The sequence below is a fragment of the Oncorhynchus mykiss genome, chromosome 21, assembly GCF_057628025.1.
Source record: "Oncorhynchus mykiss isolate SJ-2025 chromosome 21, ASM5762802v1, whole genome shotgun sequence".
NCBI lineage: Eukaryota > Metazoa > Chordata > Actinopteri > Salmoniformes > Salmonidae > Oncorhynchus > Oncorhynchus mykiss.
Genome location: NC_143042.1, coordinates 33610001 through 33626187, shown reverse-complemented (window position 1 = coordinate 33626187; position 16187 = coordinate 33610001). Strand labels below are relative to the sequence as shown.

The following is a 16187-nucleotide window of genomic DNA, read 5'->3' as shown; positions in this document are numbered from 1 at the left end:
TCTGTGACTAGAGTGCCTCCATAAGAAAACAATATCAGGACATTTTTAGCTTAGATAGTGTGTTGATAACTGATCTTTGGGGTTTTCAAACTTGGTTCGAACCCATAGATGGATGAACCTCGACCGGTCCCTCCTTAAGAACACATAGCTAATTTTAGAAGCCAGCGGTGCCCCTAGCTATTTTTAAAACCACGTCTATTTATATGACCAAAACCCCTGCTTAAAGAAACAATATCTGAATATTTTGGGAGGTTAGTGAGTTTATAAGGATGTAATCTGATTTTGATTGGAATGAATGTTGAATGCCCAACGTGGAGCTCAACTGATAGGTATGAGAAAATACGAGAATATAAAAGGACTAACAATATTAAATGTTATGTGATCGTAAAAACTACTAATGTGACCCACTAGTTAAAATTAGATCCCTGCATGGGCATGAATTTTAAGCCCGAGACCTACCAATGCCCGCAACCTTCAGGCCCTACCCTACCCAGGCCCGACTGCTTCTGACAAATTGAAGGCTCGGCCCTGCCCGAAATATCAGAAATAACTTCCTCCGTTAGTGACGTCCATTAGCTGCTCATCTCTGTCTCGTTCCTGCATGCGCTCTGCTCATGTCGGGTCTGTGAGTATCCATAGCAACGGCTCTGCTTGGGCTGCGCTGCTCAATGACGAGACATGAGAGAGCAGTTAGCTAGCTAATTTTCATCACTTTAAACTCCAACAACTCAAGGAGCATTATTTTTTGTGAAAAAAATCTCTCCTCTCTAACCCGATGTAGGCCCCATCGGGCTCGGAAAGCAGAGCTCTAGTTCAAATACGAGTGTTAGCCAGCTGAGCTAAAACCTTTTAGCTTGGGGAGCAAAAAGGCTTTGGGAGCTAACAAGTCAGCAGGTCTCAGACAAGGCTACTACTTATCAAGCATGCATGGTTACTTGACCTGAGAATATCAAATGAGTTTTTGATTCACTGAAATAATAATCCATAAATGCAATTCATGTGTATGTATTAGTAGAAATATTTTATTTATTTTACAAACCCTTTATTCAGTCATTATTTTACAAAATGTGCACAATTTATTACATGTATATATTACCACATAATTATAAGTATATACGTGGACTCATTGCATCATTTGGCAATCAAAATAAGCTCTAGTTCACAAATATCACATTACATGAATTTAAAGTTACATTAATTATACAGTTACATTAATTATACAAAACAGACAACCTTATGTAGTGTTAGATACATAATCATATCAAGAAGCTGGCATCAAATCTATTGAAACGTGTTAACAAATGTACTTGAACATAATCTCTTCTCTTTAGAGTGCTTCCCGTCATAGGCACTGATTCCAACAATTACCACAAACGTAGTTGATTATCATTCTTTACCGTATTCAGAGGAAGACAGTGGTTTATAATTGCATTGCCTCTACACTCTTAAAAAGGCCCAATATGTCATTCATTTCATATCTGATAATACAAAGTTCATATTTCAAAGTGAGGAGAATGAGATTCATCTAATCTGAAGGCTTCTTCTTGTTTTCTTCTGGGCTGATGAAACTGGTTGGTGTAACTGGGGAACAGAGGACTCTAGAACCGTGATCTACAAACCTACAGTTTGGGTCGGAGGGAACCCACCACAGGCTTGTCTGAGGTGAACTCTGCCCACCAGGACGGGCGCTCTAGAACCTTGTTCCCCTGCATCACCGTGGACCACAGGTTCTTATAGAGCTGGAACACAGGAAAACAACAAGAATTGATAGGACAAAGTGTTTTGTGTGACTATGACAACATTTCAAACTTTTTGGATTGATGATTTGTTCTTTTTTAGTAACATGCTGGAATCCTAGTGGCGGTTTGCTGTGTGTAATTGGGGCAAGTAACTTGAAGAACTGTTGGCATTACAAGCAAAATGATGAAAGGTCAAAATCAACGAATCTTAATCATGCATTACTTACTCACAATATTATTATTTTGACCTTTATTTAACTAGTATGTTTGGACAAACAATGGCTTTCAAAGGGAAGTGACGAAATGCCATAGCCTATTGCTAATGCCCTCGCGTCTATCCAATATTGATCACTAACAAACCGGACATACTTAATGTCACAACAACCACAAAAAACCACCTTTCACATACAGAAACAGTACAAAGCATTATGTTTATAGCGGTGTTAAACTAGGTTTGTTATGTTATGAACTGAGATGTTTCTGAGAAGAGCTGGTTGAGTAACGCTGACTAGAGACAATATTTATAAAAACACTGGAGGTTTATGATTGAGATGTTGCACACGCACACACACACGTTTCCAATGTGGTGATTTGAAATAGGTGACTGTATACAGTATCTCGATAAGACAGTCACAGCTGGGCTAGTATGTCCGTGTCCCAAATGACACCCTATTCCCTACATTGGAGGGCACCCCTGGTCAAATGTGGTGCACTATAAAAGGGAATAGGGTACCATTTGGGTCACAACATAGGAGTTATATTATACTGGAAAAAAATGCAACATGCAACAATTTCAAGGATTTTACTGACTTAAATTAATTGTAAGGAACTCAGTCAATTTAAATAAATTAGGCACTAATCTATGGATTTCACATGACTGGAAATACAGATATGCATCTGTTGGTCCAGATACCTTTAAAAAAAAGAATAATAGTTAGGGGCGTGGATCAGAAAACCAGTCAATATCTGGTATGACCACCATTTGCCTCGTGCAGTGTGACATCTCCTTCACAAAGAGTTGATCAGGCTGTTGATTATAGCCTTTGGAATGTTGTCCCACTCCTCTTCAATGGCTGTGCGAAGTTGCTGGATATGGGTGGGAACTGGAATAAGCTGTAGTACACGTCGATCCAGAGCAACCCAAACATGCTCAATGGGTGACATGTCTGGTGAGTATGCAGGCCATGGAAGAACTGGGACATTTTCAGTTTCAAGGAATTGTGTACAGATCCTTGTGACATGGGGCTGTGCATTATCATGCTGAAACATGAGGTGATGGTGGCAGATGAATGGCACAAAGATGGGCCTCAGGATCTCGTCATGGTATCTCTGTGCATTCAAATTGTCAAAGATAAAATGCAATTGTGTTCGTTGTCCGTAGCTTATGCCTGCACATATCATAACTCCACCGCCACCATTGAGCACTCTGTTCACAACGTTGATATCAGTAAACTGCTCACCCACACGACGCAATACACGTGGTCTGTGGTTGTGAGGCCGGTTGGACGTACTGCCAAATTCTCGAAAACAACGTTGGAGGCGGCTTATTGTAGAGAAACTTACATCAAATGATCTGGAAACAGCTCTGGTGGACATTCCTGCAGTCTGCATGCCAATTGCACACTCCCTCAAAACTTGAGACATCTGTGGCATTTTGTTGTGTGACAAAACTGCACATTTTAGAGTTGCCTTTTATTGTCCCCAGCACAAGGTGCACCTGCGTAATGACCATCCAGTTCAAACAGCTTCTTGATATGCCACAACCCTTCCGGTGGATGGATTATCTTGGCAAAGGAGAAATACTCCCTAACAGGGATGTAAACAAATTTGTGCACACAAATTGAGAGAAATAAGCTTTTTGTGCATATGGAACATTTCGTGGATCATTTTTCAGCCCATGAAACATGGGACCAACACTTTACATGTTGCTTTTATATTTATGTTTAGTGTTTTCAACACAGGAGAAGAAGCATTAAGTCTTATCTGATCTCTATGATTTACTGACCTCAACAGGGGGTTAGAGACAGACCACACTAATGATTACAATGTCATGTTAATAATTTATATTGTTATAAGGCCTTTATGACAAGTCAAGTATCCAGACACTAATATTGTAGGTGCTCAGGGTATTGTCATCACAAAGCATTATGGTCCATTTGTTCAGTATATTTAAGGTACATTTGACGCCTATCTTCTAGCTATAGATATACACATAGTACTGTATATCATTGTATATTCCCCTCAATGCTTCCAACCCCATTCTATAAGAATTTCTAGGAAGTTCTAGAAATCCCCTGTGCTTCTGGGCTCAATCTCCAGCACTGTGTTTCCCTGGCAACACCTCAGGCAGGGTGTTGATTGGACAATGCATGATTTATGTAATTTTAAATGGTCCAGTCACTCACACAATGTTTGCAGGGTGATGGCACCCTATTCCCTCTATAGTGCACTGGGCCCTGGAAAAAATATTGCACTATAAAAAGAGAATAGAGTTCCATTTGTGACACAGGCACGAAATCACTGACCTCACCGGTATAGTATTAGTTAGTACTTCTTGGCCCACACTCTTGGCCCACACTTGATATGGGTTTGGGTGGGTGTTGTCGTGGTGATCTACCTCGCTCCACATTTGTTATGAGTCTCTGGATCGTGTTAAGCTAAATGTCAATGTAATTAAAAAAAAGAATGTGTTTCTACCTAATATACAGTCAACCAAATACACTACATCAGTGGTTCCCAATCTTTTTATAGTCCAGTACCCCTTCAAACATTCAACCACCAGCTGCGTACGCCCTATAGCACCAGGGTCAGCGCACTCTCAAATGTTTTTATTTTCTTCCACCATTGTAAGCCTGCCACAAACACACACTATACAACACATTTATTAAACAGAAGAATGAGTGTGGGTTTTGTCACAATTGGCTCGTGGGAAGTGACAAAGATCTCTTATAGAACCAGGGCACAAATAATAATATAATCATTTCGCTCTTTATTTATTTAGCCATCTTACATATAAAACCTTATTTGTTCGTCAAAAAAGGTGACTAACTCACCACAGGTTAATGAGAAGGGTGTGCTTGAAATGATGCACATAACTCTGCAATGTTGGGTTGTATTGGAGAGTCTCAGTCTTAAATCATTTCTCACACACAGTCTGTGCCTGTATTTAGTTTTCATGCTAGTGAGGGCCGAGAATCCACTCTCACATAGGTACGTGGTTGCAAAAGGCGTCAGTGTCTTAACAGCGTGATTTGCCAAGGCAAGAAACTGAGTGCAGCCCTATCCAGAAATCTGGCAGTGGCTTCTGATTAAATAACATTTTCTCAGAAACGCTTGTTGCAATTTTGATGAGGCTCTCTTGTTCAGATATCGGTATGTGGACTGGAGGCAGGGCATGAAAGGGATGATGAATCCAGTTGTTCGTGTCGTCCGTTTAGGGAAAGTACCTGTGTAATTGCTCACTCAGGTGCTTCGCTGTATCACATTTGACATTGTCCGTAAGCTTGAGTGTATTTGCACAAAAAAAAAAATCATACAATGCTGGAAAGCCTGTGTGTTGTCCTTGTTAATGCTGACAGAAAAGAGCTCCAACTTCTTAATCATAGCCTCAATTTTGTCCAGCACATTGAATATAGTTGAGGATCACAGTTCCTGTGATCCTAGATTCAGATCATTCAGGTGAGAAAAAAAATCATCACCCAGATAGGCCAGTCGTGTGAGAAACTCGTCATCATGCAAGCGGTCAGACAAGTGAAAATTATGGTCAGTAAAGAAAAGCTTCATAAAGTTGTCTCTCAATTTAAAAAAAAAAAAAAGTGTCAATACTTTGCCCCTTGATAACCAGCACGTATGTTGTAAAAGCGTTACATGGTCGCTGAGCCATATCATTGCATAATGCAGAAAAAAACACGAGAGCTCAGGGGCCTTGCTTTAACAAAGTTAACCATTTTCACTGTAGTGTCCGTCTCCTCTTTCAGGCATTCCCTTGGCAGGAAAATCAAGTCAAATTTGATTGGTCACATACACATGGTTAGCAGATGTTATTGCGAGTGTAGTGAAATGCGTATGCTTCTAGATCCGACAGTGCAGCAGTAATAGGTCATATCTAGCAATTCCACAACAAAACCTAAAACACAATCTAGTAAAGGAATGAGATGAGAATATATAAGTCTAAAATATATGGATGAGCAGAGACAGAGCTGGAAAGATGCAATAGATAGTGAAGGATACAGTATATACATATGAGATGAGTAATGTGAGATATGTAAATATTCTTTAAGTAGCATTATTTAGGTGACGAGTGTTCCATTTATTAAAGTGGCCAATGATATCAAGTCTATAGATAGGCAGCTGCCTCTCTGTGCTACTGGAGGCTGTTTAACAATCTGATGGCCTTGAGATAGATTGAAAAACAGCTTCTATCTGTCGCAGCTTTGGTGCACCTGTACTGATCTCACTTCTGGATGATAGCGGGGTGAACAGGTAGTGGCTCAGGTGGTTATTGTCCTTGATGATCTTTTTTGCCTTCCTGTGACATCGGGTGTTGTAGGAGTCCTGGAGGGCAGGTAGTTTGCCCCCGGTGATGCTTTGTGCAGACCGCACCTCCCTCTGGAGAGCCCAGCGGTTGTGGGCGGTGCAGCTGCCGTACCAGGCGGTGATACAGCCCGACAGGGTGCTCTCAATTGTGCACCTGTAAAGGTTAGTGAGGGTTTTTGGTGACAAGTCACATTTTTTTCAGCCTCCTGAGGTTGAAGAGGCGCTGTTGCTGGATGAGTCAACAGAACCTCTCGGTGGATGCTGCAGTGTACCAAGCGGCGTAGGGAGCAACTAATTGCATGCGCGTTACCACTCCACTATGTCTCCCTGTCGTGGCTTTTGCTCCATCAGTACAGATACCAACACATCTTGACCACCAAAGTCCATTTGATGTCACAAAGCTGTCCAGTACTTTAAAAATATCCTCTCATGTTGTCCTGGTTTCCAGAAGAGTATGTCTTCCTTAATTGACCCTCCATAAAAGTAACGGACATATACCAGCTGTGCCAGGCACGCCACATCTGTTGACTCATCCAGCTGTAACGCATATAATTCACTGGCTTGTATTTGAAGCAGTAATTATTTCAAAACATCTCCTGCCATGTCACTGATGCGTTGTGAAACAGTGTTGTTTGATGAGGACATTGTCTGTACAGCTTTTTTGGCCTTTTCCCCCAGCATTGTCCCAGCCATATCCGCGGCAGCAGGAAGAATTAAGTCCTCCACAATAGTATGGGGCTTGCCTGTCCTAGCCACTCGGTAGCTCACCATACGCTTCTAGACGCTTCTTATTAATGGTATCTGTTGCTTTTAGATTTGTCTTACTACTCGAAAGTCGTCTTTATTCACGCTCAAAAAACTCCCGTGGCTTATTTTTTAAATTGTCATGTTTAGTTTCTAAATGTCTGTGTGAAGGTTTCCCGCGAGAAAGTAACGGTTAATGTGATTGGATGTTAATTATTTGACTAGGCTACCTGTATTTGACATAGTGCTGTAATTTCGCTGAACACTAGATGGTTTCATTTTATTTTTGGCAGTGAAACGAGGCTACTCAGGGTGAGAGAAAAAAACCTCACCCAAGTGTCTAGCCCCATTGGAAAATATAAAATGTACGGTTTAAAAATGTGAATAAAAATAAATAAATAAGTGAATCACATTTTTATTTGGCGTACCCTCGACGGCATTGCGTACCCCAGTTTGGGAATACCTGCACTACATGACCAAAAGTATGTGGACACGTGCTCATTTCAAAATCATGGGCATTATTATGGAGTTGGTCCCCCCTTGCTGCTATAACAGCCTCCATTCATCTGGGAATGCTTTCCACTAGATGTTGGAACATTGCTGCAGGAACTTGCTTCCACTCAGCCTCAAATGCATGAGTGCGTTCGGGCACTGATGTTGGGGTTGAGTTCAGGGCTCTGTGCAGGCCAGTCAAGTTCTTCCACACAGATCTCAACAAACCATTTCTGTATGGACCTCACTTTGTGGACGAGGGCATTGTCATGCTGAAGCAGGAAAGGGCCTTCTCCAAACTGTTGCCACAAAGTTGGAAGCACAGAATCGTCTAGAATGTAATTGTATGTTGTCGCGTTTAGATTTCCTTTCCCTGAAACTAAGGGGCCTAGCCCGAACCATGAAAAATAGCCTCAGACCATTATTCCTCCTCCACGAAACGTTAACACAGGTAGCGTTCTCTTGGCATCATCCAAACCCAGATCCTTCCGTCAAACTGCCAGATGGTGAAACGCGATTCATCACTCCAGAGAACGCAATTCCACTGCTCCAGAATCCAATGGCGGTGAGCTTTACACCACTCCAGCCGATGCTTGGCATTGCACATGGTGATCTTAGGCTTGTGTGCGGCTGCTTGACCATGGAAGCTCCAGACGAAAAGTTATTGTGCCGACGTTGCTTCCAGAGGCAGTTTGGAACTCGGTACTGAGTGTTGCAACCGAGGACAGATGATTTTAACGCGCTGCGCGTTTCAGCACTCGTAGGTCCCGTTCTGTGAGCTTGTGTGGCCTACCACTTCGCGGCTGAGCCATTGTTGCTCCTAGCCATTTCCACTTCACAGTAACAGCACTTACAGTTGACTGGAGCAGCTCTAGAAGGGCAGAAATTTGACAAACTGACTTGTTGGAAAAGTGGCATTCTATGACAGTGCCACGTTGAAAGTCACTGAGCTCCTCAATAAGGACATTCTACTGCCAATGTTTCTCTATGGAGATTGCATGGCTGGGTGCTCGGATTTATACACCTGTCAGCAACGGGTGTGGCTGAAATAGCCAAATCCACTAATCTGAAGGGGTGTCCACACACTTTTGCGTATATAGTGTGTGTCTCAAACACACTAAAGCTAAATGTCAAAAATCTAAATGTTTCTTATACAGCACACAGCCAGGGAGCAGAGAGGGTCAGACTCACACCATTGCGTGAGGTTGGAAGGAAATGCCATTGCTTCAACGACACCATAAAACAACCCTAATTCAGTTAAATGTCTGCTCTGAAACTTGCACCTGTGAACATGCATTAATAGCAACACCAACAACATTTTATAGCAATGCTACTAGCAAAAGCAGGTAAGACAAACACTATTCTTGCTACTACCAGTACTAGCATTACTAATATTACCACTACTACTACCACCAGCACTACTACCACAGAACTCCATCTCATGCTTCTGTGACTGTTCTGTCGTTCTACTATTAGTGTCACTATTAAATAACAACGATGATAAATATATTGATTAATGATCTATTTAGATTTGCTTACAATTGTACAGATTTATTCTACAACTCAGCTCAGCTAGGAAGGCATGTTTATCCCACTCTCTCCAGGTCCAGTATTGTGTGTGTGTGTGTGTGTGTGTGTGTGTGTACTGTCTGCCAACGAAAGCAGCTGTGAGTCTTCACAGAGTGAAAACAAAGCATCCATTTTCTGAGCCCAGAAAGACAAGGGGAGCATTTGAAAGCCAGACTCCTAACAAAACAGATGACACACACAGTTAAAGGTCATACACACACACACACACTCCGACATCGTCCCTCCTTAGTAATGCATTATCCTGGCGGACCCACCCACCTACACACACACACACACACACACACACACACAGTCCCTCCCCAACATCACTCCTGGCTGACACACTTGGGCCTGTATGTTTATAGGTTTGGGTCAGTGTGTTTACTGGAAGATGACAGCAGCCTCTGGAACTCTCCTCTTGCTCTATTCCAGTAAAAAAAAAAGTGTTCCATCCTTTAAGAGTAGGTTAATAGCAGAACACTCTGTATTGTTTTATTGAGACCTTTTGTTGTTTGGACCATTGTGATGGTCTATGTGGAAACTCAGTGTCTCAAACATTGTTGTTGTGTCTCCGCAGACTCTTCAAACACAAGAGCACTGTCTGAGTGCATGGATGAATAGGTTACTAGCATTACTCAAACAGACATGATTTAATCAATGGATGAGTATTGAGCCTAGTGTTATTCGTTATCCAAACACATTAAAACAGGGTAAATGAGTAAGACCAGACAAGTGTGTGTGTGTGTGTGTTTGTAATGCTGTGTTCCTGCAAGTTAAGCAGTCATAGGTCCACAATCTCATTCGGCTCCTCTGTTTCTATTCTTACCTTTCATATTTCCATTTTTGTTTCTGTATAGCGAGTTGTGACGGTGTCTAAAATGTACTTTAAAATGCACCGGATCAGGATTAGATATGACTCTGGCGCTGACCCATTTCACACGTCTGTCTCGTCTTACCTCCCCGTCCGCATTGCCAATGGGTGAGTTGAGGATGAAGTCAGGAGGGGCAACGGCGTCCACCAAAGCTATGGCCTCGTCCTTCAGCTGTTAGAGGGAGAGAAGGAGAGAGGGACTAATGGGAAGAATGGAGGGAGAGACAGAAAGAGTATACACACAGACAAACACAGTGATGGTGCTCTAAAGAGAGCACACTGCAAGCCAATAAACACCTATGAGGTCATCCCCCCTCAGTCCTCCAAACATATGAATAAAATCATCACTTTAACTCAAGACCACATGACATTTAATGGGTTATTTAGGCCAATCTCATTTGTTTATGCATGTTAGGCTTGGGCAATATTCTGTTTACACCATAAACACTGGGGTATTTCTAGATACCAACAGTATGATTTTCAATACTGTTTAAATTCAAATAGATTTTCAACTGTATTAAACATTCATGCCCAAGTGTATACCTAGGTATGGTACAGAAACGGTATGAAAATCTGGATACCGCCCAACCCTAGTTTATATTTATTTTATTTATTTTTATTTTACCTTTATTTAACCAGGTAGGCAAGTTGAGAACAAGTTCTCATTTACAATTGCGACCTGGCCAAGATAAAGCAAAGCAGTTCGACAGATACAACAACACAGAGTTACACATGGAGTAAAACAAACATACAGTCAATAATAAAGTATAAACAAGTCTATATACAATGTGAGCAAATAAGGTGAGAAGGGAGGTAAAGGCAAAAAAGGCCATGGTGGCAAGGTAAATACAATATAGCAAGTAAAACACTGGAATGGTAGTTTTGCAATGGAAGAATGTGCAAAGTAGAAATAAAAATAATGGGGTGCAAAGGAGCAAAATAAATAAATAAATTAAATACAGTTGGGAAAGAGGTAGTTGATAGGGCTAAATTATATGTGGGCTATGTACAGGTGCAGTAATCTGTGAGCTGCTCTGACAGTTGGTGCTTAAAGCTAGTGAGAGGGATAAGTGTTTCCAGTTTCAGAGATTTTTGTAGTTCGTTCCAGTCATTGGCAGCAGAGAACTGGAAAGAGAGGCGGCCAAAGAAAGAATTGTTTTTGGGGGTGACAAGAGAGATATACCTGCTGGAGCGTGTGCTACAGGTGGGAGATGCTATGGTGACCAGCGAGCTGAGATAAGGGGGGACTTTACCTAGCAGGGTCTTGTAGATGACATGGAGCCAGTGGGTTTGGCGACGAGTATGAAGCGAGGGCCAGCCAACGAGAGCGTACAGGTCGCAATGGTGGGTAGTATATGGGGCTTTGGTGACAAAACGGATTGCACTGTGATAGACTGCATCCAGTTTGTTGAGTAGGGTATTGGAGGCTATTTTGTAAATTACATCGCCAAAGTCGAGGATTGGTAGGATGGTCAGTTTTACAAGGGTATGTTTGGCAGCATGAGTGAAGGATGCTTTGTTGCGAAATAGGAAGCCAATTCTAGATTTAACTTTGGATTGGAGATGTTTGATATGGGTCTGGAAGGAGAGTTTACAGTCTAACCAGACACCTAAGTATTTGTAGTTGTCCACGTATTCTAAGTCAGAGCCGTCCAGAGTAGTGATGTTGGACAGGCGGGTAGGTGCAGGTAGTGATCGGTTGAAGAGCATGCATTTAGTTTTACTTGTATTTAAGAGCAGTTGGAGGCCACGGAAGGAGAGTTGTATGGCATTGAAGCTTGCCTGGAGGGTTGTTAACACAGTGTCCAAAGAAGGGCCGGAAGTATACAGAATGGTGTCGTCTGCGTAGAGGTGGATCAGAGACTCACCAGCAGCAAGAGCGACCTCATTGATGTATACAGAGAAGAGAGTCGGTCCAAGAATTGAACCCTGTGGCACCCCCATAGAGACTGCCAGAGGTCCGGACAACAGACCCTCAGATTTGACACACTGAACTCTATCAGAGAAGTAGTTGGTGAACCAGGCGAGGCAATCATTTGAGAAACCAAGGCTGTTGAGTCTGCCGATGAGGATGTGGTGATTGACAGAGTCGAAAGCCTTGGCCAGATCAATGAATACGGCTGCACAGTAATGTTTCTTATCGATGGCGGTTAAGATATCGTTTAGGACCTTGAGCGTGGCTGAGGTGCACCCATGACCAGCTCTGAAACCAGATTGCATAGCAGAGAAGGTATGGTGAGATTCAAAATGGTCGGTAATCTGTTTGTTGACTTGGCTTTCGAAGACCTTAGAAAGGCATGGTAGGATAGATATAGGTCTGTAGCAGTTTGGGTCAAGAGTGTCCCCCCCTTTGAAGAGGGGGATGACCGCAGCTGCTTTCCAATCTTTGGGAATCTCAGACGACACGAAAGAGAGGTTGAACAGGCTAGTAATAGGGGTGGCAACAATTTCGGCAGATAATTTTAGAAAGAAAGGGTCCAGATTGTCTAGCCCGGCTGATTTGTAGGGGTCCAGATTTTGCAGCTCTTTCAGAACATCAGCTGAATGGATTTGGGAGAAGGAGAAATGGGGAAGGCTTGGGCGAGTTGCTGTTGGGGGTGCAGTGCTGTTGACAGGGGTAGGAGTAGCCAGGTGGAAAGCATGGCCAGCAGTAGAAAAATGCTTATTGAAATTTTCAATTATGGTGGATTTATCAGTGGTGACAGTGTTTCCTATCTTCAGTGCAGTGGGCAGCTGGGAGGAGGTGTTCTTATTCTCCATGGACTTTACAGTGTCCCAGAACTTTTTTGAGTTAGTGTTGCAAGAAGCAAATTTCTGCTTGAAAAAGCTAGCCTTGGCTTTTCTAACTGCCTGTGTATAATGGTTTCTAGCTTCCCTGAACAGCTGCATATCACGGGGGCTGTTCGATGCTAATGCAGAACGCCATAGGACGTTTTTGTGTTGATTAAGGGCAGTCAGGTCTGGGGAGAACCAAGGGCTATATCTGTTCCTGGTTCTAAATTTCTTGAATGGGGCATGTTTATTTAAGATGGTTAGGAAGGCATTTTTAAAAAATATCCAGGCATCCTCTACTGACGGGATGAGGTCAATATCCTTCCAGGATACCCCGGCCAGGTCGATTAGAAAGGCCTGCTCGCTGAAGTGTTTCAGGGAGCGTTTTACAGTGATGAGAGGAGGTCGTTTGACCGCTGACCCATTACGGATGCAGGCAATGAGGCAGTGATCGCTGAGATCTTGGTTGAAGACAGCAGAGGTGTATTTAGAGGGGAAGTTGGTTAGGATGATATCTATGAGGGTGCCCGTGTTTAAGGCTTTGGGGAGGTACCTGGTAGGTTCATTGATAATTTGTGTGAGATTGAGGGCATCAAGTTTAGATTGTAGGATGGCTGGGGTGTTAAGCATGTTCCAGTTTAGGTCGCCTAGCAGCACGAGCTCTGAAGATAGATGGGGGGCAATCAGTTCACATATGGTGTCCAGAGCACAGCTGGGGGCAGAGGGTGGTCTATAGCAGGCGGCAACGGTGAGAGACTTGTTTTTAGAAAGGTGGATTTTTAAAAGTAGAAGTTCAAATTGTTTGGGTACAGACCTGGATAGTAGGACAGAACTCTGCAGGCTATCTTTGCAGTAAATTGCAACACCGCCCCCTTTGGCAGTTCTATCTTGTCTGAAAATGTTGTAGTTTGGAATTAAAATGTCTGAATTTTTGGTGGTCTTCCTAAGCCAGGATTCAGACACAGCTAGAACATCCGGGTTGGCAGAGTGTGCTAAAGCAGTGAATAGAACAAACTTAGGGAGGAGGCTTCTAATGTTAACATGCATGAAACCAAGGCTATTACGGTTACAGAAGTCGTCAAAAGAGAGCGCCTGGGGAATAGGAGTGGAGCTAGGCACTGCAGGGCCTGGATTCACCTCTACATCGCCAGAGGAACATAGGAGGAGTAGAATAAGGGTGCGACTAAAAGCAATAAGAATTGGTCGTCTAGAACGTCTGGAACAGAGAGTAAAAGGAGGTTTCTGGGGGCGATAAAATAGCATCAAGGTATAATGTACAGACAAAGGTAAGGTAGGGTGTGAATACAGTGGAGGTAAACCTAGGTATTGAGTGATGAAGAGAGAGATATTGTCTCTAGAAACATCATTGAAACCAGGAGATGTCATTGCATGTGTGGGTGGTGGAACTAATAGGTTGGATAAGGTATAGTGAGCAGGACTAGAGGCTCTACAGTGAAATAAGCCAATAAACACTAACCAGAACAGCAATGGACAAGACATATTGACATTAAGGAGAGGCATGCTTAGTCGAGTGATCAAAAGGGTCCAGTGAGTGGAGAGGTTGGTTTAGGGTCACGGCGATTTAGACAGCTAGCCAAGCCAACCGGTAGCAAGCTAGCATAGGATGGAGTCTGTTGTTAGCCACCTCTTGCGTTCGGTCAGTAGATTAGTGGGGTTCCGTGTGGTAGAGGGGATTAATCCAAATCACACAACAACAACAAAAATAAGAACAATAGATATAGTTATAGAGGCCCGAGAAGAAAACATAATAATTAAAATAAATAAATTGTCCGATTGTCTATTCAGATAGCAGCCGGAAAGACAGCTAACGGTTAGCGGGCCGCAGATGGGCGTTCCGGTAACGTCGCGACAGAGGAGCCAGCCGGATCTCCTTCAGGTAGATAACGTCGGCAGTCCGGTTGTGAAGGCCCGGTGGGGCTCCGCGTAGGCAGTGAAACGGGTCCGGATAGGTGACTGCAGCCCAGGAGTGAATGATGGAACTCAGGCGTGATTGACGGAGCTGGCTAGCACCGGAACAATCGATGTTGCTCCGGAATCGACGAAAGCCGACTGTCACACGGATAGCAGCTAGCTAGCTGTGAGATCCGGGTATGAATGTCCAGAGAGCAGTTGAAATCCAGGGACATGGAGAGAAAAATTGGTCCGGTATGTTCCGTTCCGAGCCGCGCTGCGCCGTACAAAACTGGCGATAGATTTTCGAACTAAAGGACAGCCGATGACCACAAACCGTGGTTAGCTTCTGATTAGCTTCTGGGCTAGCTCCTGGCTAGCTTCTGGCTAGTTTCTGGCCAGCCTCCTGGAGTTTCTGGCTAGCTTCCTGAAGGATTGCAGATCTGAGGTAAATAATACTTTTTTATAAATATAAATTGGTGAGGCTGGTTGCAGGAGAGTGTTTAGAAGATGAGTTGATGGAAAATAAAAATAAAATGTATGTGAAAAAAGTTGTAAATATATATATATACAGGACACGACAAGACGAGGACAGAAGACGTCTGAACTGCTATGCGATCTTGGATGAAGAATGAAGATATGAGAACTGACCTGAGAGCAGAGGGTGAGGATGGCCTGCTGGATCCAATCAGCTGGCTCCCAACCAGAGAAATAACCCCCTGGAGGAACACAACAACAACACACAGAATATAATACATAATCAGGCGAGCTTAACTCTCACAAGGATACAGACTTTGGGAGATGTATGAATCAAATGTCTCCGGGTAGGAGTGTTGATCTAGGGTCAGGCCTACCTGGTCCATGTTATCTTATTCATTATTATGTAAAAGGATAAACTGATCCTAGATCAGACCCTATATGAATATGGGGAAGTCAAACTTGAATGAGAAAGACAGCCAGCACTCAAAAGAACCTGACCCTGGTACAGCGTGGCCATGTGGTTGCTGAGGGTCCACAGGCTGTAGAGGGCACAGAGCTGTTTAAGAACTGGTCTGAGACCAGCCGGTGTGTCCTCATCATGGGTCTGGTCGTGGAACCTCTGCACCACGGTGTGCTCTATGTACACGATGGACAAGGAACGGCAGTAGAACACCTGGATATGCACAGACACACACGTACGCAAACACAGAGAGCGCAACGTTTGGAAATGTAAAAAGCTACTTGTACTAACACTGTAGGAATGACAAAAAGTGACAAGTTATACTAGTTAAACATACGTACGCATAGAGAGAGAGCAAGAGAAAATACAGTGTTACTAGATTCCAATTTCCAAACACTGCAGGTTTGAGAGTGAACCAAACGCACACAAACCCCAATCCACTACCCCCCCTCGAGTTATCATAACCCCCATTCTCAGTCCTGGTATTAAATTGTGTGTCTGTGCCTCTCCCGCTGTTTGGCCTTGACTGGGCGATGCACACCCTTCCTGTTCCATGTCGGCAGAGAGAACACAGATCCTCTCCCACGCCTCTGAACTCCTCTACCGCTCTGCC

The 16187-nt window shown here is 43.3% G+C and overlaps 1 protein-coding gene across 2 annotated transcripts in view; it reads right to left on the bottom strand.

Annotated features, from left to right (window-relative positions):
* Positions 1 to 1002: 1002 nt before the first annotated feature.
* acox3 (acyl-CoA oxidase 3, pristanoyl) overlaps positions 1003 to 16187 on the bottom strand; it is a 44463-nt gene continuing 29278 nt past the window's right edge. For both annotated transcript variants that reach the window (XM_021577711.3, XM_021577712.3), the window contains exons 15-18: positions 15613 to 15787; positions 15286 to 15353; positions 10037 to 10123; positions 1003 to 1739 (exon numbers count right to left, since the gene is read on the bottom strand). In XM_021577711.3, the coding sequence (XP_021433386.1) occupies positions 1620 to 1739; positions 10037 to 10123; positions 15286 to 15353; positions 15613 to 15787 (450 nt within the window). In that variant the 3' untranslated portion in view covers positions 1003 to 1619. The remainder of the gene's footprint in view (positions 1740 to 10036; positions 10124 to 15285; positions 15354 to 15612; positions 15788 to 16187) is intronic.